We start from the raw sequence: 23694 nt of genomic DNA, 5'->3' as shown, positions 1-23694 counted from the left end.
CGAAGACTCAGATCCAGAGGCCAGCGCGGCCTTTAGGCTGCGGTTCTCTGCAGGGACAGCGGATTAGAGACCGTCCTTGCAGCGGGTGCACGGAAGCGGGCTGATGCTCTCCGCGGTCACCCACGCCCGATGACCAGGCCTCAGGCGGCGCTCCTGGTGGGCTCACGGCCTATGCTCGCGGACCCCAGGGGCCGTGCTGTGGCTGGCTTGTGCGGGCCCTGGGCCCAGCTTCCAGTGTGGCTGCACCTGGCAGTTGGTCACCTCGTGGCAGGAGCCCCCCAGGCCTGGGTCCGTGCCCCGTGAAACGGGGCTCCCTTTGGGGCGCCGAAGTCTGGGGTGCTGGGCACAGACCCAGCGTGCCTGGGATCCTGAGATTCTGTGTTTGCTGGCATCTCCGAGCCTCTCAGACCCTCGTGCTTTGATGGGGCCGGGATTGCCCTGAGGGGGTCCCGAGTGGCGGACCGCAGTACAGTCGGCGCCAGGCGACGGCGCGCGTGCCAAGATCTGAGGCCTGGGGTCTTGCCGCGTCTGAGCTGGTCAGCCTGCCTCTCCTCCTGCCGGACCCCCCAGAGTGTGGGCACCGCCGAGCTGGCGAGCTCAGAGGGGCCCTGCCTCGGCCGCTCGCTGCTCTGGGCCGGGCCGTCTACCCCTCAAGACCCTGGAGCTGCGCACACCTTCTGGGGAAGCCAGTCCGCAGACTGACCCTCTGCTGTTTGCTTGTTCTACGTGACCTCTGGTCACTCACCGAGACTCTGCCCCCAGACCCGGAAGGGATGACGGCGGGGCTCCCTCGGGGGTGGGTCCCTGTCTCCGGCCTCCAGGGCGCGGCCTGTGCGCTGCGTGGAGCCCTGCGGGTGAGGGGTGAGGCTGCGACCAGCGTGGGCATCTCTGGCACGCTTTGGTCCCCACTCAGGCCGGTGCCCGTCTGCTCCCTGCGACCTGACGAGTCTGCAGCGGGAATGGCTGGGCAGGAGCCCAACCCTGGAGGCCCACGTCCTGGCGTGGAGGTCCCCCCGCTGGCCGGTCGGGGTGGTGGCCGCGGGGAGAAGGGCCGCAGCGATGCTGCGCCCACGCGGCCGCCGGGATTGCAGCATCTCGTGCCCGGGCGGGTCCTGGGCTCTTCCTTGGCGCGGTCCTCCAGCAGCCAGAGAGCAGGCCGTTGCCACGGACGGTGGAGTCGAGTCGCGAAGCCTGGGGCGCGGCAGCTGTTTCTGGGCGGACGCCGTGCACACAGCCCTCGGGCTCGGGCAGAGGCAGGCTCAGCCTGTGTCCTCTGACCGAGCCGCGCCCGCAGTGTGGGGGCAGCCCAGGCGCCCCCTGGTTCGCATCTGCCGGGTGCCTCCGGGCCTCAGTTCCCCGTGGAGTGGGTGCTGGGGGCTGTGCCTGGCGAGGCCCAGCTGTCGAGCCCTTCGCTGCTGCAGGTCCTAGGGGCCCCTCCCTCCTCCTCCACACAACAGGAGGTGTGTCTAGCGGCGGAGGCGGTAAACTTGGTGGTGTTTCGTGCCTCCTTAGACAGACAGCGGTGTTGAAAATGACTTTGGAGTTTTAAACAGCTCTTGAGATGCAGAGCCCCGGGGGCTGCCGTGGGGCTGGGTCTGCAGCCATATTCAGGCCCCGAGGGTGGGGAGTGCAGGCGGCGGAGGCCTGAGTCACCCGGGGACACATGGTCCTGGCCTGCTGGGTGGGCCTGAGATCCTTCCCACCCAGAGACACTCGTGCATATGAATCACAGCTGAGCACAGCCCACAGCCCTTTAGAAATCGTTCTGAAGCTTTTATTACTTCACTCGCCGAACCCCTGGCAGGGTCCCACCTCCCCCCACCCCACCCGCGTGCCTTCCAGCTGCCTCTCTCCTGGGCCCCGGGCTCAAGGAAGCCTGTGTTCCGGAATGTTCCTGGGGCGTGACGCCTTCTCTGACTCAAGCCAGCCTCCACTGTGCCTGCCCTTCCCGCGTCGCCTTGTCACCCCCAGGGGCGGTCACCCCCAGCCTCCACCTTCCAGACTCCTGCCCACCTTTCTGCCTCCACGGGGCCTGCCCTTCCCGCGTCCCCTTGTCACCCCCTTCGCTTTTGCGGGCGCCCTCGCCTGGCCCTGGCTTCCTCTGCGTGGTGGTGCGTGTGGTCAGCCGCATGGCTGCTACTCCGCTGAGAGAAGGCGGGTGACGAGCCAAGGTCATCCTCCCCTCTGGGCAGGTCCCCGTTAGCGCCAAGCGCGCTCCTTGTTCCCGCGTTTGCCGAGAACCGCCCAGCGACTTGAACGGGGAGGCCTGGCCCCTGCAGGCGCGACCCTCCTGTGGGACCGCGTGGGACGGAAAGGAAGCACCATGGCCTCCGCGGAAATGGCAGAGCGCTGGGGGCAGGGGGTGGGCCTCGGGGTGGGGAGGTGGGCGACGCGGGGGTCTGGACGCAGGGACGCACTGGCAGCGGGAACCGTGGGGGCCTCAGGGGCCCAGCTGAGGGCTGTGCCTCGTTCAGGGGGAGTAGGCGGCTTTGGAGGGGTGGGGCGGGAGGGGTTGTCAGGGAGGTGACAGGCACGCCCACGTGAGCCACCGGGGAGGCCCCTGAGCATCCGTGACCGGAAGAAGCGTGCTTCCCGGGACAGCTAGAACGCTGTGGAATGTCCTGGAATACAGCGCGAGGCATGGGCAGGGAGGCGCCGGCTTTGGGACCGTAAGCGGTTCTCAAACGTGGGCCGGCTCCTGAGGCCGCGGGACCGGTGGGCCTGGGAGTCTACCTTTCCAACCAGGCGCCCAGTGATGCCACTGCTGCCGGTCTGGCCCCCGGCTCAGAGCTGCCGGGTGGACGGACACGGGGAGCCGCTCGTCCTGACAACCAGCCGCGCACCGGTCACCTGGCGGGTGTCCCGGTGAAGCCGTGCCCACACCCTAGAGATGCCGCCTGACACGGGCCACACACGGGGGAGCCTGGAGCCGAGGTCAGGGCCACGCTGCCGTCGCACGAGACGCCCAGGGAAGGCAGGCCTGGTGGGCGCGTGGACATGGGTCTGGGGCAGGAGTGCTCACGGGACTGCGCTTCTGCTTCAGGTGATGAAGGTCCTGGGCATTAGTGCTGATGGCCGTGCAACTCTGTACTAAAAAGCACTGAATCGTACGTTTCCAAAGGTTGCATTTTATGCTGTATAAATTACATCTCAATAAAAAACAAAGGTTGCAAAAAAATTACAAAAAACTCAAATTATCCACCTTCTGAGGGCAACAGGGAGCTAATTCATTCTTTGGAAACTTGGTAAATAAAAGGCAGTTACCGAGTGTTTGCCCTTGGTGTGTGACCTCAGCAGTGGGTCAGCAAACGGCAGAAGAGGGGCGCTCTCTCATAAAATTACTTCAGCTTATAAACCAGAATCAAAGACTATTACCATTTGCAACCCCGAGTGGGTTAGTGGATTTGGCTCCATTTTTATGAGGTACAGAGTGGGCAAAACCGATGATTCTGTGGAATTCCGAGAGGGCCAGGCTCTGGATGGGGAGGGGCCTGAGGATGTGCTGAGCGCCGGAGATGTTCCCCATCGTACCCGGCCGTGCACGTAGGGAAACTCGTGGAGCTCTGTTTACCGAGTGTGCGTTGTACCCCAACAAAAAAGTACAAGTGAAAAACAACCGAATCAAATGCATACTCCAAAAGAGGTATTTATTTATTCCCACCCTTTCTCTCTCCAGAAAAGGGTCTGGGGAGGTGCGTGGCCGTGAATGACACACGGTCACACTGAACAACCAGTGCTCTGTCCACACCCGTAACCAGCTTTTCTTCGTTTTGCTTAAAATGTGGTAAAATGCACATAACGTAGAATTCAGCAGTCCAGCCGTTCCTAAGTGCACAGTTCAGGGCATTTGGTACGTTTACATGTGGTGCCACTACGTGGTCTAGTTCTAGAGCTTCTGAGTCGCCTGTAAGGACGTGTCTCATCCCACCCCCCTGGCAACACGGAGGATACACCATGTGTTATCAGCATGAATAGAGTTGTTGTGGACATTCACGTACACGTGTGTTTTTTTGTTTTTTTAAAAATAAATTTATTTATTTATTTTTGGCTGCGTTGGGTCTTCGTTGCTGCGCACGGGCTTTCTCTAGTTGCGGCGAGCGGGGCCTACTCTTCGTTGTGGTGCACGGGCTTCTCATTGCGGTGGCTTCTCTTGTTGCAGAGCACGGGCTCTAGGCACGCGGGCTCAGTAGTTGTGGCTCACGGGCTCTAGAGCGCAGGCTCAGTAGCTGTGGCGCACGGGCTTAGTTGCTCCGCGGCATGTGGGATCTTCCCGGACCAGGGCTCGAACCCGTGTCCCCTGCGTTGGCAGGTGGATTCTTAACCGCTGCGCCACGAGGGAAGTCCCCAAGTATTTGTCTGAGCACCTGTTTTCACTTCTTTCCAGCGGAATTGCTGGGCTGGTTGGTGACTCTGTGCTTAAGTTTTTCTTCCCACCCTGGCTGCACCGCTTTGTGTTTTCTTCCTCAAGTTCAAGACAGGACTCTTTCAGAGAAAGGTGTGGGAGAAAGAAAAGCAAAAATAGTCCCAAAATATACAGGGTGGGGTCGTGTGTGGATTGCTTCTGGAAAATGAACCTGGGTCTTTCTGCCAGTGGAGTGGGGTCTTTGGAGGCCAGCGTCTTCCTTTGCGCATCGAGACCAGCGGGGCTCGTGGCTGCGCCGCACTTGGCGACTTTTCCCAGATTCATGTTTCCCAGATTGTCTTTCCTCCTTGAATTCAAAATAACACTAATGCAAGCTGTGAAGAATGTCTTGCTGTCAGAATCCAGAAACCCGGGCTGCAGCGGAGCCAGGCAGCCCTTCGCCCGGGGTGAGGGTCCTTGGCCTTCACCGGGGGACCTGCTGGAGGGCGGGCGGCTGCCCTGCCGCGTCGGGCCGTGCGGGGGTCCCAGCCCCTCCAGTCAGTGCACCACAGGATACTGTAGGGCTAGTCGGGAGGGTGGATCTAGACACAGCTGGAAAATCAGAATGTGACAGCAAAGGAGGTCTTGGCTCCCTAACCCTTGCTTTCACAGCCTCCGTCAGAGCTGGGTGTGCTAACCCTTGTCAGGACTGGTTTTGGGGCCCTTGTCCTCGGAGGACAGAGAAGAGGGACAGGAGAGGCTGGGAGCGGCTTCAACTCCCAAATAAATGGAATGGAATCAGGTCCTTCAAAAAGAGCCCTTCTTAGCAAACGGAGGGCAAAGCACACACAGCACTTTTACCTCTCAGACGCAGAGATGCATGATTTCGACGACTCAGTTCTAGCAAGGATCTGGGAAAGAGTGTTTTCAAACGCGGTGGTGGGCCTGCGAATCGGTGCTCCCGACGAGAGCTGTTTGGCAACGCGGTACATGCGTATGAAAGTTACAAGCTGCCCTTCTGCCAGAAAGTCTGAGTCCGGGCACTCGTTGTTGCTGCCCTCTCAGTCCCAGGAAGGGACCTGTCACTCAGTGGGAGGCAGAGCAGCCCCCCCCCCCCCCCCGGCAGAGGGGGTTCTGCCCGGTCCTCACGCGCGGCGCTCACGCGGCCTGGTGGTCGCTGCTGCCCGGGTGCTGCGCTAGCTCCTGTTCACCCTGGATCTCCAGCGGGAGCAGGACCCGGCACGTTGCCGCCCGTGGAGGAGGCCGAGGGTGGGACTGAAATGCGGACCATTCAATGCGCGCGAGCTGCTCCGCGGCTGGGATGGGGCCCTGCAGGCGTGAGGGGAAGCAGCTTGAACCCTGAATTGACACGCGGTCAAACCACGAGGCCCCTCGGGCGGAACGAAGCTGCCAGGGCCTGGGAGTGGGTGTGGGGTGTGAGGGGTGAGTTGCACACGCTGTGAATGTGCTAAAAGCACTGAGCTGTGCACTTGAAATGGGTGAACTTCATGGTGCCCCGATCCTCTCGCCAGAAATCTGTTAAAAACAGAGACCAAGACATGCACGTGGGGCTTCCCTGGGGGCGCAGCGGTTGAGAGTCCGCCTGCCGAGGCAGGGGACACGGGTTCGTGCCCCGGTCCGGGAGGATCCCACATGCCGCGGAGCGGCTGGGCCCGTGAGCCATGGCCGCTGAGCCTGCGCGTCCGGAGCCTGTGCTCCGCAACGGGAGAGGCCACAACAGCGAGAGGCCCGCGTACCGCAAAAAAAAAAAAAAAAACCATGCACGTACACACCTGTCCATGCCAGGCACGTGCAGCATGGCTGTCTGGCCATATGCCCACTGCCAGGTGTCGGCCCGGGTGTCCCCACCTCTCCTGGCTCTCTTCTGGGTCCCTCCCTCACCCCTCACATCTGGGTCTCGTAGCGCGGAAACGTCCCAAGGGTTGTGTTCTGTTCTGTGTCGTCTGTGCTCACGGGCACCTCCGGATCGCTGCCCACATGTGCAGGGACGCTAGGGGTGGCCTCCCTGCCCTTGCGGAGCTCGTATCCAGGGGTCCTCACTCTTCCCGAAGTTTCCACAATATCCTCACCTTAGTTTGTTTCATTAAAAAGAAAAAATCTAGTCATATCCCTGCCACCTCTGTTTCCTTTTTCTCCTTCACCCTCTCAGCTACCTTGAAATTCTCACCCCACCCTTTTACTGATGACCTCCTAGAGATTCCTGTGCAGTTAGTAAAAGCAAAGCACAGAGGAGCAGAGGACGGGGTCGCGCAGCCGAGCGGGGGGTGGGGGGCCTTGCCGACAGCCTTCAGCTGCTGCTTTAGTCGTAACGATGCCGCACGTAATGATATTCTTGGTCCCTGTTTATTTCTTAGGTGTTTTCCCTACTTTGTTTTCCAGAAGCTTCTTCATTGATCTTAGTAACCAGCTAACCAACATCTTCTCGTGTGAAAGTCAATCGGGAGATTTGCAGTTTACAAATGTATGCAAATGTGTCAAACGGCGGTTCTCGGGAGGACCCCGGCTTCCTCAGACTCTGCTCCTGTTCTCGAGGGGCTCGCAGTCAAGAGGAGAGACGGGCGGGAACTTCCACCCGGACGAGGCGCGGGTGCCCGGAGCTCGGGTGGGGAGGGTCCCGAGGCCGGTCGCAGGCCGGGGGCGAGAGCAGAGGCACAGCTGCTCGGGGTACCCGGCACACGGGGCAGTGGCGACCGGCACGTTGGTCAGATGCTGTGTCTCAGTCGTGGGGCCTTTGACCGTGCTGTTGATGGAGTGAGCGTGTGTCACGTAGCACTCCTCCCTCCTGTCCTGCCCCAGAGGGAGCCCTGGAGGGGGGGCCGTGTGCCCCCGAGTGCCCGCTGGGGCGCCCGCTGCCCCGTTTCCAGTGTCCCCGAGGCCCCTCAGGTGTGTCCCCAGGGTTAGGGGGGCAGAGTAAGTGCCGCTTGTTCTTTTCTGGCCTTAGCAGCCCTTAGGAATGCAGCATTAGGGGAAGAAAGATGTCCTAAACAGAGGCACAAAGTTTCAGGTCCCAAGGAATCGGAAATCCCCATTCACCACAGCATTCGGAAATTAAAGGAAACAAGTGGTTTCTTTTTCCCTGGGCTTAATTGTACAGCTTTTATTTCAGGATTGGGTTGTTGTCCAAGAGCACTATTTTCATTTCTAGCTTAATTGGAAAAGCACAAGAGAATAGCACTTGCTTTTTTTTCCCGATGGGAAGAGACCAGCCTCTAAGTAAAAGCAAAGTTAGCTAATATTTTGTGCGTTTTTAGGTGCTGAATAGGTTGAGTTCAGTTCAGATGGAAGATCTAAACGATCCTGGGGCTGCGCCGTCGTCCACAAAATCCGCCGGAACGTGGGGAAATGGACAACTTTCCACCTGCTGTTCTTCGTGCCATAGGCGTTCTTTCTTGCCCAGGAGCCTAAACTGCACTTTTCTTTAGATTCTAAGGCCTTCTCAGTTCAAGCAGAGAAGTGTGTAGGGTTCTCCACGCCCCCTTGCCTTAGGGGGTCTGCCGGGCTCTGCATGAAGGAGCTCTGAGGGCGGGGGGACAGCCCAGGGTGGAGGAGGCGCCCACCCGCCCCCTGCAGCCCCGACATTTTCCACCGGCTCGGAAGCTGGGGGGTTCCCACGGGTGTCGGGGCACCGGGCCGAGCAGCCCGGCAGGTGTTGCCAGCCCTGCATTTTATGATTGCAGGAGTGCCACAGATCTGTGCCCCAGAGGACCCCCGCAAGCCGTGCAGGGCCGTCCAGCCAGCCAGAAATTCCCGTCCCTCCAGGTGACCGGTGCTCGGGCCACGGGGAGAGACGGAAGCTTCCAGGGGCGGGTGGAGGCCTCAGGCGGGAGGAGGAGACCCTCATGTAGCTGGGGGTCCCGTCAGTACTTCTTTCCACAAGTCTTCTGGGCGGTGACAAGATAGAATCTGACAGTCACAGCACATGAGGAGGGCAGACAGGTGCCCCTGGGAGGGGCTGCCCCGACCCGGCCAGGGACTGTTAAGACGGGGCCGTGGCCCAGCACCGCTGGATCTTCTGAGTTTTCTCAGGGAGCGGCAGTCCTGGCTTAGGAAAACGTGAAATCACCAGTTTTAAATGGCGTCAACTTATTCAGAATTGAAAACTCCCCGTGTAGGGAGAGCACTGCCTTCGCCGCCAGCCCCCAGCTGAGACCTGAGGGGCAGCTCCCAGCCCGGAAGGCCCTCGGTCATCGCCGCACTCGCCCAGCTGTCGACGGTGCTGCTGGAGCCCGGGTGTCCCCCGGCTGCACGGCTGCCGCACTTCATCATTACTCTCACTAGAGTTGGAGGTACTTTGAGTCAGAGTCAGAAGGCAGCAGGGGTGCAGGGCAGGGCCTCCTTATCTGGAGGGACTCTGGGTGTCTCCTGGGCTCTCCACTGCTGGGTTAGTCACACCTTTAAGTCCTCACCGCGTGCAGGGAGGGGACCGGTGAAGAGCTGCTTCGCCTAGAGCCCCGTGAGCGTCTGACAGCTGTGCTATCACATCTCACAACGTTGGGGCCAAGGGATTCGGGCTGGACGTGAGGCCTGGTTGGAGCCATGGGGGGCAGCTGGTGGGCGGGCTGCCCCGCAGGCACGAGACGCGTCCGTCACCAGTGTGGAGCGCTGGGAAGCTAGGCTGGCCCGGGTTGTCCAGGCAGCTGCACTGCCCCCCCAGCGGTGGCCTCCGGGGCCTGGCCTGTGGCTCAGGGACAGAGGGTGTCCAGTGGCCAGGGTGGAAGCACATGGCTCTGACATCTCCCAGGGAGCCGGCAGTCACTGCTGGTCAGTCAGGGCCCTGAGGCCAGCCCAGACCAAAGGGAGGGACACGGGAGTCCCCCTCGGAGGAGCAGAGTAGGAGCTGTGACCGCCCCCACGTCGTGTCTCTGGCGACTGTCTTCAGAAGCTGCCGTGCGTGGTCATTTCATCACAGACTTTCTCCTTTAATCCCTGGAACCAACATTTCAGGGACGCTCGTCATCTGCCCGGCGCTGCTGGGGTGCTGGACGCAGAGAGGAAACGAGACCAGGCGCGGCCGTGGGGTCCACAGAGAGGAGGGGGTGACCAGAGGCTCCTCCAGGGTCCCTCCGCCCCGTGGTCCCCGGGCCTGAGGGGCGACCCTGTCGTGTCTGCGTGCGGAATGGGGCCTCACCGGGCTCTTCCTGGGACTCCTGGCCGCCCAGCGTCCTCGGCCCCCGTCGGCGTGCCCCCCTGTGCCAAGCGATTCTCACAGGTTGTCACTCGAGTCCCCACCTGCTGAGGACAGAAAAGAGCCTTGAGCATGCTTCTGCATCTTTTGTCAGATTTTCTCGGAAGCCGTGCCAGCCCCTCTTTTCATGGTGTTTCCTCCTGGAGAGCTGGTGTGTTTCATTTTTAGGTAAATCGCGAGAAGTGTGTGTCCCGCCATATTTCCATTTGTTCCTCAGCTACCGGGAAACTCGGGACCACTCATGGTGGGGTTGGATAGGTGTAACTTTCCTCCCTCTCACCATATGTTAAACGTTTAATTTCCATTTTAACAGCCTTATTTTAAACTTGTCTTTCATGGTGTCACCTATTCCTTCTGGAAATTGGAGGAAACCTGCGATGCATGTTAGTAAATCTTCCCGTGTCCTGGTCATGCCCCTCCCCGGGCGCAGACATCAGCCGAGCCCTGCGGGGTCTGGCAGCTCAGCCTGGAGGTCTCCTGACTTGTAACTCAGCGTGCAGTAGAGGAGGCTGTTGGTAACTTGACTATAAAGTCCAATCTCGTCAGGTTTTACGGACTTTTGTTCTATTTAATATCTAGTGCTAGAGTCACCTAGCAAGGCCGTCAACAACATATTCATGGAAATAGGATGTTTTAGTCATGAAAGTGATCTTCTGAGACCAATAGGCTTCTACGTAGGTATCATGAGCTGTGCTGGCTGCCAGAATTTGTAGACCCGTTAGGTGTTTAGAATGACCAGAAAGACGGGAGCGCCGGGGGCTCTAATTCCTCCACGTGTCCTGCCTCTGTGCACAGAGGCCCTGGGCCGGGGAGGTTCGCTTTTACAGGACTAGTGCACTGGGCTCGAGTACCTGTTTAGGTGTTATTTGCAGAGGTTGGCCTGTAGTTGAGGTGAAAACCAACACACTGAGTAGGAAAGAGCCAAGTTCCGACACTCCGTGGATGTGGCAGACTCGAGGCCCCAGCTCACGGCTGGGAGTCTCTCTTGGGGTGGCTGAGGACACTCTTCTCGAGGGCAGCAGACAGACAGAGCCCCTTGGAGGTGAGCTGGCTGACGTGCGGTGCCCAGGCCGGTTAGACGTCCAACACCCCTCTTGGGGTGCAGACAGCGTTGTTGCCCCACAAGGGCAGTGGGCTTCCTCGTCAGGGCAGGACCTAGCGGTGCCGCGAAGACCGCCCACAGCCCTGCGGGAGGCGTGGACAGCCACACGTGGCCCTTCCCTCCACCGGGTCAGGTGCCTGTGGGTCTGGGGCTCTCTGGCCGTGATCACCCCGAGTGTGGCGCCTGTGATCAGGAACAGGTTTGCTGTTTCAGTGCTGTTTCATCACCGATTTTTAAGTGCTGCCTTTTGCTTCCGTGTAAATTCAGGGTTCAGAGGCGGCACCGGGCGCCAATTTACCGTCTTTATCAAATCCACCAGCAGACAGTTCTGGTGGGTGGACAGTGTACGTTTTGGAGACGTGGATAACGGGAGGGAGGCGTATGAAACGTGACTTGGCTGTAGACTGAAACCAGAGTTTACTTTCCTTTTTCCTTGCAGGCGTTTATCCATCCAGTCGTTCAACAAATGTATACGAGGCGTGGCTTTACCTTCTTAGGCAAATGCCTCCACACGCTGGAGAAAGGGTCATGGCTCTTCTCCTTTGACGGAGACGAAAGGCCCCTAATCTGCCTCCAGGGAGGGGAGCGGCCTCCGGCCTTTGGCACAAGTAACACGCATGGAGGACACGTCATCTGCTCTGAGTGTGGCTGGGACACGCCCCGCCCAGCCCCCTGGGCCACGGTGGGGTCCGCAGCTGGAGGACCCTGGGCAGACGACACGGCCAGGACCGGGTGCCGGCCCACTCCCAACCCTCCTGGCCTGAGCCGCTCCTTAATGTTGGCTCCGCTCTGCCTGCCGGTGCTCTGGTGTCGCCACTGTCATAGCAACCGGGATGTTTCTGTAACCGGTGGGGTTGGGCAGGGCCAGGGCTGGGAGGCGGGGAGCCAGGCCACGTTCACAGCCACACAAGGTAGTTCGGTATCTTGCAGCTGTTAACCCGATCGTTCAGGGGAGGCGCGTCCGTCTCTTCTGTCCTTGAAGAGAAGTGTCAGCTGCCGCTGCTTGTGTTCTGAGGTTCTTCCGAGAATAAACAGAAAAAAAATCCCAGTTCTGTGTTTTCCACCAATGGCCATCTCCAATAAGACTTTCAAAAAAAAAGGATTTTTTTCCTACTTTTAAGAAACACAGGAATTTGCAGCTAAATATCTCATTTGTTGCCCAAAAAGTTCCAGCAGGAAATAGGGTCAACATCCTAGAGGTGTCAACTGGAAAGTCAGCAGAGCCGGGCTGTGTTAGGGGGATGATTTGTGAACGTAAATCAGTTTGGAAAGTGGGTGGGAAGCCGCTGGGCCCCTTCGGATGTGGGTCGTCACGCCCCCCGCACGCACCTGTGTGTGCCCACCTGACTGCTCACATCTGCCAGGAGCCGTCGGAAAGTCTGTCTTTGGACACTTAACAGCGGGCTCGAAGCCGGGCGGGATCACGCGCCTCTTCTCAGATGGTCCGTGGTTCTGTGCCTGACGCTTGTGGACACGCTTCCCGGAGCCTTGCGGCGTGAGGTACCGTGAGGATAGCCGCACCCCTAGGAAAACATTCATTGGTTATTTCTTTTTCTTCACCATCTGAGAGTCACTGACGATTCCCAAAAGAAAACTTCCTAGAACCTTTTGAGTTAGAGGAGGCTGGGAGACGTGTGCTGTCTTGCTTTTACGGTCGGGGAAGCCGAGGCCCGGAGGAAAGGCCTGGTGTCCCGGCCGCGTGTGCGGCAGACCCGCCTGTGCAGAGTACAGCTGGGGCTGCTAGGAAGCCTCAGAACACTCGATTTATTGGCCCAGTTACTGAGCCACTTCTGTTCATTGCTGCTCTCCTCCGTCCCGAGCAATAAGGCCAATCAGAAGTTTGAGAGAAAGACTTCGGCCTGTCAAGCTCACCTCCACCCTGGGCAGCAGGAAGTTGCCACCTGCGTGTTTCCCCGAGAGCGGCGTCAAGTGTGTTTGTGGGGTGCGGGCGCGGCTCCTCTGGGGGCTGAGCTCTGAGGTTTTGGTTTGCTTTCTGTTGTTGCTGCTTTTCCTTCGGTTTTAACCAGAAGCGGTAGCGCGGCCCTGGGTGGTACTAACAGGTGTCGGCCGCGAGGTAGCGCGGCCCTGGGTGGTACTAACAGGTGTCGGCCGGGCCTGGGCTGCGTTGGTGGGTGCTGGGTGCTCGGCCCCGGCCCCCTTCCTGGCCCTGGGTCTGGTGCCTGAAAACGCCCAGCTGGGGGACAGGAGGCCCCTGGGAGGCGGGAGCTCGTCAGTGGGGGTTCCTTCCAGGGAGGGGGCTTCTCCTCCCTGGTTGCAAGCCCCTCTGCTCCCTATCAGTCCACAAGCAAAGGGGCTGCTCACATTTGCAGCCCAGGTGCACTCCCAGCTTCTGGCAGAGGGTCCAGCGGCTGCGGCTTCACTAATGGTCTTCGGTCAGACCCAAGATCAAAGGCGACATGGCGTCCAAGATTCCACGGGGCCGTTGGCAGCTCCTCCCTTTTCTCCAGCGTGTGTCGGGGAGGCATGGCCCGTGGCTGGTCTCCCCACCCCAGACTTCTCCTCACCGGCTTCTAAACAGCTGGAGTTCGTAGCTTACTCATCAGTAAAAAAAGAGTCCTTCTCCTTAATATTGCCCCAACTTTGACCCAATACTATCAAATTAAATTCAAAATGAAAAGGGACCCGGGGGATGAATAGACAAGCAAAACGTTAGCCTTGGAAAAGAAGCGAATCCTGTCTCGGGCCATGACGTGGATGAGCCTTGAGGACATTGTGCTCAGTGACATCAACCAGGCCCAGAAGGACAGGCAGTGTGTGGTTCCACTTCTGCGAGGTGCCTGGGCAGCAGGTGGGCGGCAGGGGCTGGGCGGTGGCGGGGACACGGGGCTTGTTGTTTAGTGGGGGCAGTTTCAGCTTCGCGAGGTGAAGCAGTTCTGTAGGTTGACTGTGCAGCAGTGTGCATAGAGTTAACTGCAGTGCCGCTGAGCTGTATGTGTGAAGGTGGGTGAGAGGATACATTTTAATTTCTGTGTATCTTACCATAATTTAAACATTAAAAATATTAAAGGGACCAATGTGGGTAAAGCGAAACAATCCTTAATTCCTAGGCCAATGGATTACTACTGTTATAGGAACCATTGCTTTAGAGGTTAATGTATATGTTACCTTACACTGTAACAGTACAGATGGTTTTCTCATCAACACTTTGGTGGCAAGAAAACCGAGACCTCGTGAAGAGCTAATGAACGTACAGAAGTGAGCGGGTGCCTTGCTGTGAGAGAAATCCATCATTGGGAAGGTGTCTGTGGTTATCAAGGAGACTGAATAATTCCATGCTAAACTGATGATAGATTTACGTTTGCTTTTTAGGTGAAGCCAAAAATCTTCCCACTTACCCGGGGCCAAACAAGATGCGAGACTGTTACTGCACCGTGAACCTAGACCAGGAGGAGGTTTTCAGGACCCAGATCGTGGAGAAATCACTCTGGTAACGTCTGCTGCCGCTTTATTTGCTGCTGACAGTTGCTTCTGTGCGGAGGGTGTCCTCACTCCATCCTTATCCTCTCTCTCTGCCTGAGAGAGGAACGGGCTCCCGGGGCGGTGACGGGCTCATGGTCCCTAAATGCCCGTAATGACCGGGGCAGAGCGGGAAGGACAGAGCGCGTAGACTTATTAGTCGGCTGAGAGGTGGGTGAGGACTTTCTAAGTCGAGATGAGCTGGGCAGTATATAGTGCAACGAAAGAGTACAAAGCAAGGATTTCAGAGCATAAATACTTGGGGAGCTTTTTTTAACCATCTTCCTTTTTCTGAAGAGGCTCAAGACGGGGGTGGAGGTAACTGTTCACAGAGATCAGAGACCTAGAAAGCATTGTTGCTAGACTTGAGGAACAGAGGGGTCAGGTGAGAGAGGCTAGCATTGAAGCCTTAAGACTGAGAGGTTTTCAACCTAAGAAACACGTCCGTGCCCCTCACCCCCAGCTTGTGTAGGAACCGTTCGGAGAGCCTGTTAAGGCCCGGGTGTCGCCCCAGGCGGGTAGGGTAGGGCGGTGATTTGCATTTCCCACCAGCTCCAGGCCTGCTGGCCCCGGACCCCGCCCTGGGGTAGGAAGTGGTGGCACCTGTGGTCACAGTATGTCTCCGGGAGAGGGAGTGGGTAGGTGAGGGGGGCCTCTGCTGCCCTGGCAGGCGGGCGGGGACGGTGGTGTGAGCCTGGGGGAAGCACAGCAAAGCCGGTGGAGTCCCAACCAGAGTAAGTGGTTCTGGAGCCCGTGCTGACAGTGGGCCACCCTCGGGCTTAGAACTGTGGGCTGTATGGGTCCATCCAAAGAGCTGTCTTGGGCTTGAGAACATTTTTAGCAGATGAATCATATCCTTGCATATTGCTGCTTCTAAGTGGGAACAAACAGCACGTTCTGGTGACTTAATGAATTTAACTTTTAGAAACTGTTAAGATCTCCTGCCCCCGAAACATGCAGACACTTCCCTTCTCCGTGTGCCCTGTTGTCACCCAGACCGGCAGGGCTGCTCCTGAGGCCCTGTGTTACTTGAATGCGCCCTCCGGATTCTCTGAAGTAATTTGTTGAAGGAGAACGAGAAGACTGAGGAGTTTGTCAGGAGTCGCGTGTGGCTTTGGCGCTGATGTTGAAGGTGCTACCGTCGCCCTCAGGGCCATTTCCGTGAGCTCCCCAGGAGAAGAGTCCACGTTAGAGGGTCTCTGCAGAGCTGGGCTCCCCGCAGACCTGCCGGGTGAGGGTCTCTGGGAAGGGAATTTGGGAACCTCTGCTTTAGTTGAGGCCGAGAAATAGGGACCATTCCTGAAAATATTTCTTACACGTTTAGAGGTAGAAATCATAGTTTCTGGTTTTGATGGCATAAGAAAATGAGCTTTTGGAGCAGAAAAGGGAGGCTGAGAGCGAAATAAAAAGAGTGGTGTAGTAATACTGTCTCTTCTGGGAAGTCGGCTACCTGTGATACAGCCGGAATCGGGCAGCCCCCAAACACTGTCACCAGGAGCCAGTTAACTCTAGTGAGTATGCCGAGGTGATTCTCCCAACTCGTCAGAGCGCCTAACCCTTCACAGACCATTCCTGCTTTCCTCAGACAGTTTTAATAAGCTTAGTTTTTGAAAGGTTAATTTATTCATTAGCTCAATTAATATTTATTGAGTGCTTATCTAATATGCCAGATAAGTCAGGGAGCGCTGTAAGCAGAAAGTTAAAGCTGACAGCAAATAAAGAGACAAACCTACATGAAATAATTCCAAGAGGTTAAAAAAATATGAGACAAGAAACAAATGGGACCTAATTAAACCTAAAAGCTTTGCACAGCAAAGGAAACCGTAAACAAAGTGAAAAGACAACCTACGGAATGGGGGAAAGTATTTATAAATGATACTACTGACAAGGGATTAATTTCCAAAATATACAAACAGCTCATACAGCTTAATAACAAAAACTCAAACAACCCAATAAAAAAATGGGCAGAAAACCTAAATAGACATTTCTCCAAAGAAGACGTACAAATGGCCAACAAACACATGAAAAGATGTTCAACATCGCTAATTATTAGAGAAATGCAAATCCAAACCTCACTGTAATGAGGTACCACCTTACACAGGTCAGAATGGCCATCATTAAAAAGTCTACAAATAATAAATGCTGGAGCGGGTGTGGAGAAAATGGAACCCTCCTACGTGATTGGTGGGAATGTAAACTGGTGCAGCCACTATGGAGAACAGTATGGAGCTTCCTTAAAAAACTAAAAACAGAGCTACCATATGATCCACTAGTCCCATTCCTGGGTGTATATCCAGAGAAAACCATAATTTGTAAAGATGCATGCACGCCAGTGCTCACAGCAGCACTATTGACAATAGCCAAGACATGGAAGCAACCTAGATGTCCATCACCAGCTGAATGGATAAAGAAGATGTGGTACATATAAATATAATGGAATATTACTCAGCCATAAAAAAGATGAAATAGTGCCATTTGCAGCAACACAGATGGACCTAGAGATGATCAGACTTAAATGAAGTAAGTCAGACAGAGAAGGACAAATATACGATATCGCTTATATGTGGAATCTAAAAAAATGATATGAATGAACTTATTTACAAAACAGAAACAGACTCAGACATAGAAAACAAACACAGTTACCAAAGGGCATAGCAGGGGAGGGGAGAGGGATAAATTAGGAGTTTGGGATTAACCATACACAATACTATATATAAAATAGATAAACAGCAAAGCCCTACTGTATAGCACAGGGAACTATATTCAATATCTTGCAAGAACCTATAATGGAAAAAAAGAACATATATATATATTCTGAATATATATTCCTGGATCACTTTGCTGTACACCTGAAACTAATACACATTGTAAATTAACTATACTTTAATTTTAAAAATGATTTAAAAATATGGGTGTATGTGACCATTTAGTATTGAGGCAAAACCCCTATTTATACTGGTGAGGGGCAAGCTGGTAGCCCCAGACCTTGACTCTGCAGTGTAAGGGCAAAAGCAAATAACCTGCTGCATAAAAGAAGTTAGCGAGGAAATTGTGCCTCCACTTGGTGCTGAGTACTTGAAATCACAGGCTGGCTCTTGGAGTGTGTAGCCTGAATCCGCACCACATCTGTGGTTCAGAAACCACAATCCACACACATACGTTAATGCAGTCTTGGGTTGGTAGTTTGTACCTCCTGCTGAGGCAGTGACAGGGCAGTCGAAAGCAAATCCACTCCTCTCCTTCAATCTAGGTCTCAGGATTCTCCAGTATAACGTTTCAGGGAGCTTGAGCTCAGAGGAGAAAATGCACAGAGAACACAGAAATAAAGCGTCATGTGCATTTTCCAAGAGAAACAACAGACAGCAGAATCAGGCCTGCAGTGTTTGCAGAATGTCAGCTAACAAAGTTTAGTGAACTTAAAAGTAATGAGACAAGATTGAAAACATGAGCAGGATAAGGAACGATGAAGAATGCCTGCACCAATTTGAAAAAGAATCTAACAGAATTTCTAAAAGTGCAGATCACAAGAATTTAGATGAAAAACTCAGTGAATGAACTAAATAGTTGATTAGACATAGCTGAAAGGAAAATTGGTAAAGTGGAAGGTACATTTGAAATATACCCCAGAGGGACTTCCCTGGTGGTCCAGTGGTTAAGACTTTGCCTTCCAATGCAGGAGGTGCAGGTTCAATCCCTGGTCAGGGAGTTAAGATCCCACATGCCTCGTGGCCATAAAACCAAAACATAAAACAGAAGCAATATTGTAACAAATTCAATAAAGATTTTAAAAATGGTCCACATCAAAAAAAATCTTAAAAAAAACCCGAAATCTACCCCAGAGACACAAAGGAATGGAAAGTGTGAGAGAGGTTTAGAGACACAGAAGGTAGAGGGATGTCTGAACACGTCCTGTGGGAATTCCTAAGGCCAGAGACCACGGGTGGAGGTCACAGGAGGTGGTGTCTTAATGCAGCTCAGTTCTTGAGGGGCCGAACCTGGGGGGCAGAGCCCAGCGGCACAAGACCCAGACCCAGATGGCAGCTGCGAGGGTGGAGGGAAGGGGGCATGCCTGGGTGACAAGGAGGGCACTGCGCCCTGGACAGGCCACCGGCACCGGCAGCCGTCAGGGTTCAGTGTTGCCCGCACAGAGCAGCTGCACGCCTTGCTGTGTTATGGCCCTAACTCCCGCATCGTCCTCCAGGCTCAGCATCGCCTGTGAGGGTTGACCATCTGTTTGGCAACGTTGCTGTAGGAAACAAAGAGCCTACGTCTGATCTCTGGACCTGAGGGAGCCGGCAGGACCTGGTGCCCTGTCTGGGGCTCGTAGCCAGAGGGGCCTCGGTGGCCACAGAGGGTCAGTGCCACCCAGCGTGGTCTGTCCTCCCTCAGGCTGGAGTGCAGATGGAGCGTGAGGGTGAGAGGGAGGACACACACCCCCTTCCCTCCTTTCTCCAGGGGAAGGGGGTCCAGGAATCGGGCTGCGGCCTGGCTCTGTGGGTGTCCCCACGCCCTGGGTCTGCAGAACGCCGCTCACCCGTGAGCAGGTGTCACCGTCCCTGCCTTCCTTTCCTGCATGTCTGGTGTGGGACAGTGGGCACTGAGAGGGGACTGCTGTTGCAAATTTACTGGGGGAACCCCCCTGGTCAGACCCTTCGGGGAGAAGGAGGCTTTTCCGGACCGTCTCTCCTGCAGGACGGTGATTCGGGGAAAGTTCTGTCCTCCTGAGAACGGTATCTTCCTGATGGTGCAAGTGGACGGTGTTCACATTTAACTTTTTACAGCTATAATTTTTAATCATTTAAATGGCAAGTCATCATTTCTTTACCATTTATTTAAACAGAAAGGCTCTATGAAACTGTGTTGTCAGGGTCCGGACGGGTTAGCTGCCTGCCTGGGGCCACAGTGCATCTGTGGAGGGCATCCTGGGGTCCCCGGGAGGGCAAAGCGGAGCTGAAGGCTGCCTGTGGAGAAAGCCACCGTCCTATCCAGTAAAGGGAGCACGTTCGTGCTACAGTTAAAAAAAGGAACTCTTAGGAGCTGGGTTGGCCCAATCGTTTGCAGGCGTATCCCATGAAGTGCTAGTTTTTCATTTCCTTTTGTCCATGTAAGTGATTATTTTGAGGATGACATTGCCCGCCTCTCCCCTCGACAGGCAGGAAGCGGCTCCTACTCTGACCCTCACTTTCCCCCAGGGCAGCTCTGTTGAGGCTGTGCTGAGCCTCCTGCCTGGACGCCCGCCCCCCCATATCCAGCCCAGAAGCCCCTCCCTCCCGCCCCCGTGGGCCTCTGGACCAGACGGCCCTGACCCTGCGACTGTGCCTCCTTGCCTCCCGCAGAGTTTGGTTGTGTCTGTCAAGCGATAAAGGCAAGTTAGAAAGTTGTGTTCACAGTAAGATTCCTTTTTGTTTAAAAAACTGGCATAGCTCTAAAAATGGTCTGGCACGTGAGGACTTAAACGCCAATGTGGTTATTTTTTCTGGGTAGTGGGATTATGGGCAGTATTTTTGTTCTTTTGTTGGTAGGTTTTTTGTTTGTTTGTTTTTGTATTTTACGTAACATTAGAAGTTAGTAAAATAACCGCTTTTAGAGCACAGTGAGGAAGGAGCTAGCTCATCACCACGCTTATCGATTTGCGTGTCATTACAGAATCTCTAATCCCGTCATTCTCGCCAAGAATTTTCCCGAATGAAAGGCTGTTCCCCTGCGGGTGGGCGCGAGCTTCCGGTTTGGAATCAGAAGGAGCCTGTGGGTCAGTGACTTGAGAGGGTCTCTCTGTTCCTCCGAGAGATGCAAATTGCTCAGAAAATAGAGCTTTGTGTGGTGGCCTCCGCGGTCTCCGTCTCCGGGAGGGAGAAGTTGTTTGGGGTTAGGGTGTGACAGCACAAGAGGGAGTCTGTGGTTTGGGACGAAAGACGTCATTTTCTCAGATGTTCTTAATGAAAACCAAGTTGTTGACTAGAAAACACCAACTTTGAGATTATGAGACTGTACAGATAGCATCATCTCTCCTTATGTTTCTTTTCTCTCTAATTTCTCAAGTTAAAGCTTAAAAAGGAAGTCTTTTTGACATAAATGCAGGTCTCAGGCCCAGACGTTCCACACCACCCTTCGCCCCAACGGTCCTGGGGAGCTCCAGGCGGGGACCCTTACCTCCGGTCCTGGGGAGCTCCAGGTGGGGACCCTTCCACCCCACCGGTCCTGGGGAGCTCCAGGCGGGGACCCTTCCACTCCCCCGGTCATGGGGAGCTCCAGTCCGGGGGACCCTTCCCCTCAGTCCTGGGGCACTCCAGGCGGGACCCTTCCACCCCCCCAGTCCTGGGGAGCTCCAGGTGGGGACCGTTCCACGCCCCTGGTCCTGGGGAGCTCCAGGCGGGGACCCTTCCCCCCCGGTCCTGGGGAGCTCCAGGCGGGGACCCTTCCCCCCGGTCCTGGGGAGCTCCAGGTGGGGACCCTTCCCCTCGGTCCTGGGGAGCTCCAGGTGGGGACCCTTCCCCTCGGTCCTGGGGAGCTCCAGGCGGGGACCCTTCCCCCCGGTCCTGGGGAGCTCTCTGGTCCAGGGTGGGCCTTCAGCTCAGAGCATCCCCCCGACGTCGGGCTCCAGTCCTCACTGAGCCCCTGAATCTCAGGATGTGGGGCTTCTCACAGGGCTTCCCAGATGCCCAGCTGACCGCCGTGCCCAGGCCCAGGTAAGGCTGGGACCCTGCAGGGAGAGACCACCCTGCAGGGAGAGACCCTGGGCCCACCCTGTCCACTCTCCCTGAGTAGACAGTCAGTCCCCGTGGAGCTGTGGGCTGGGCAGTTTGGGTGTCAGAATGCTGTGGTTAATGGGTTCCTCTGGGGTCCCCAAAAGCTCCCCAGGCTGCCGGCCCCCTCACGCCTCCAGGCTTCTCCCTGACACCCTCCTTCCCTTGGGGCCTTTCTGAAGGTTCTGGAGTCCGGGGGCTTCAGTTACCTTAAGAAGCGTGGCCAGGCCTTAAAAGGACAGTCTGGGTGTGAGTTTTTGGTGAGGACACGTGATTTCTCTGGGGAGGGTGCAGGGAGGGGAGGGGCTGCATGTGGGAGTCCCGTGTGGGGTGCACCCCATGTGAGCAGATGGGGAAACTGAGTCTGGAAGAAGTGAGGAACCCGCCAAGGCCACGTGGCCGTCCGCCTTGGGCTGCTTAGGCCAGGACAACGGGCTGCAGGTCACCCATGAGGCCGGGCTCCGGCACAGACACCCGGCTGTGCTTCTGGAAGAGCGTGTGGCTGGCCCTGTAGGCGGGCGCCCTGGGTGCCCTCGTGTCCTGTGGGCCAAGACTGGCCCAGGTGGGGTCCAGGTGGGGTGCCTCTTCCCCAGCAGTTGGAGGAAACTGTGATCTGACCTCCAAGGCTCCTTCCCCGGGAGGGTCAGCTGCATCCCTCCGTCCACATCTGCATGAAGCTGGGGGCAGGCCCTCATTTCTCCATCCGTCCTTCACGTGGACGGAGCGCCTTTCTCTCCTGGGAGCCGCCCCTCCCCGTGTTCAGGCCGTGACCCACGGCTTGGGGGGAGGCTTCAGCTGAGCACCCGGCCTCCCAGTGAGATGCAGTAGCTTATCGGAGCCTCAGAGACAGGCTCTCGGGTGCCGAGGGCCGCGCTGCTTTAAAATCACCATTTAGAGGAAGTGAGGGAGAAAGCAGACAGGGTTCCTCCTGCTTCTGGACGCCATGGGCGGTTGGCGCCTGGGGCGCGGGCCCTGCCGGTGCCGGGTCCCGCGAGCGCCAGCCGCGCGGGGTGCAGGCTGCAGGGTCCCCTCCCTTCCCGACTCCTCTGCGGGCGTCTGAACGCAGCATTCGGTCTCGTGAATTTCAACCCAGGTTAGTGACTGGTTTAACCACCTGCACGCTTATTAGCCGAACGCAGAGCTGTTCAGAGCCGGCCGGCACCCTTTTCGGAGAACGGGCCCTGCCTGCCTGGCTTCCAGCTCTCTCTGGGCCTCGGCGTGGGCCCCGGGTCCCCGCTTCTGGGCACCCGGGCTCCGCCAGGGCTGCCCTGTGGCGCATCCGGGGCTTGCGGGGAGGCTCCCCTCTGTCCCCGTGGCTCCCGCGCTCCCCTCCCCCAGATGCTGGGAAACGGATGCTGGTGTTTGCAACATAGGACACAGCACACAGCGCGAAACCGGGGAGAACCTCGCGTCTGGCGGCGGCGGGGGCAGGGCAGTGCCAGCCGGGCTCTGGGGGGCCGGGGAAGGACTCTGCGGTCCTGCGGGGGGCGCCCTGCCGGGACCTCTCCGCTGCACATCTGGGCTCGCGGAGCCAGAGGCCAACAGCTTCCTGTCGGAGGCTTTTTCTCTTTTCCCAATTCTGTGAAACTGCATTTAAACTTCTCCCTGTAATTAGCGAGGAAAGCGCTCTGGCCGGCCTCAGACGCCAGAGGCCGCGTTTTAATTCCCTTGTCAGATAGTGGTAGTTAAGGCCGTCCAGTCCTTTGGGTGGCATTTTCCCTTTCCCTGGACAAGCCTGCAACCGTGCAGGGCATGAGTCCTGCCTCTGCTGCTGCTGAGCTGTGTGCAGAGATGCCCAGGCAGAGGCGCCAGCTGGGGGAGCTGGGGTTGTGCAGCCCCTCTCAGTGCCCCAGAAAGGAGAGTCTGTGTTGCAGGCATGTGGGGGGACCTCACCCCACTCCCCACCACCCACAGCTTCCTTTTCTTTTGGAAATATGCTTCCAACTCTGCCCCCTTGAAGAAACACTGCAGGCTTTCCCATCGACCAAGAAGGGGGTGGCCTGGCCGCATGCGGGCACCAGGGGGCACGCCTGTCCCACCCCCGGATGTCTGCCCTGCTCCCTCACGCCCCTGTGGGCCCTGCTGATGCCAGCCCCGACCTGAGAGATGCCACGATTGGGCTGAGGAGGCCTTTGTGCAGGGACCCCCTGGGCTTCTGGTGGGGACAGCCGGGTCGCCTGCCTGTCCCTGTTCGTGGACGACAAACATATTCCTTGTCTGTTGGGCGTCAGGTACTTGTCTTTTACTTTGCAACATAAATTTAAAAGTTCTCAGTGGATTAGTATCCTGAACTTGAAAAGAATGTGAAAAGATGGTCATTTGACAGAAAATGAGCCAGACATTTCAGCACAAAACGAAACAAAAAGTGCGTACACACACACACATGACAGACATTCAGCCTCACCAATAATGTAAACTTTTCAAATGAAAGCAGTAGTTTTGGTCACCAGCTTAGCAGAGTTTGTAAACATTGATGGAGACCTTCCTGGAAGGTCCGTGGTCCCAGAGCCCAGGATGGAGGACGCCCTCCCACCAAGCAGGCCACCTCGGGGACTGTCCTGAGGACACCAGGGCTAGGGACGCTCCCGGTGGTGGACGTGGGGGAGGACTTGCTGTCCGCGTGTTGGAAGGTGTGAGTCCTGCGGTTGTGGTCACTCAGACCTCAGGTGCCGTTTGGCCTTTATTTACTTGGGAAGTGGTCCATGGCCTCATGTTAAAGGAAGAAGCCGACTGTGTATCAGGTTGAAGAATGTAGCCCCACTTTTATTTAAAAACATGTCTTTATTTTTATTCTATATCCATGTATCTTTAGAGAAAAAAACCT

At 56.5% G+C, this 23694-nt stretch overlaps 1 protein-coding gene across 3 annotated transcripts in view; it reads left to right on the top strand.

Annotated features, from left to right (window-relative positions):
- Positions 1–23694, top strand: part of RASA3 (RAS p21 protein activator 3) — an 88582-nt gene that overhangs the window by 21704 nt on the left and 43184 nt on the right. For all 3 annotated transcript variants that reach the window (XM_033843418.2, XM_073795465.1, XM_033843419.2), the window contains exon 2: positions 13981–14098. In XM_033843418.2, the coding sequence (XP_033699309.1) occupies positions 13981–14098 (118 nt within the window). The remainder of the gene's footprint in view (positions 1–13980; positions 14099–23694) is intronic.

Source organism: Tursiops truncatus, chromosome 18 (genome assembly GCF_011762595.2).
Source record: "Tursiops truncatus isolate mTurTru1 chromosome 18, mTurTru1.mat.Y, whole genome shotgun sequence".
NCBI lineage: Eukaryota > Metazoa > Chordata > Mammalia > Artiodactyla > Delphinidae > Tursiops > Tursiops truncatus.
This window is presented reverse-complemented; position numbering and strand designations above follow the sequence as displayed.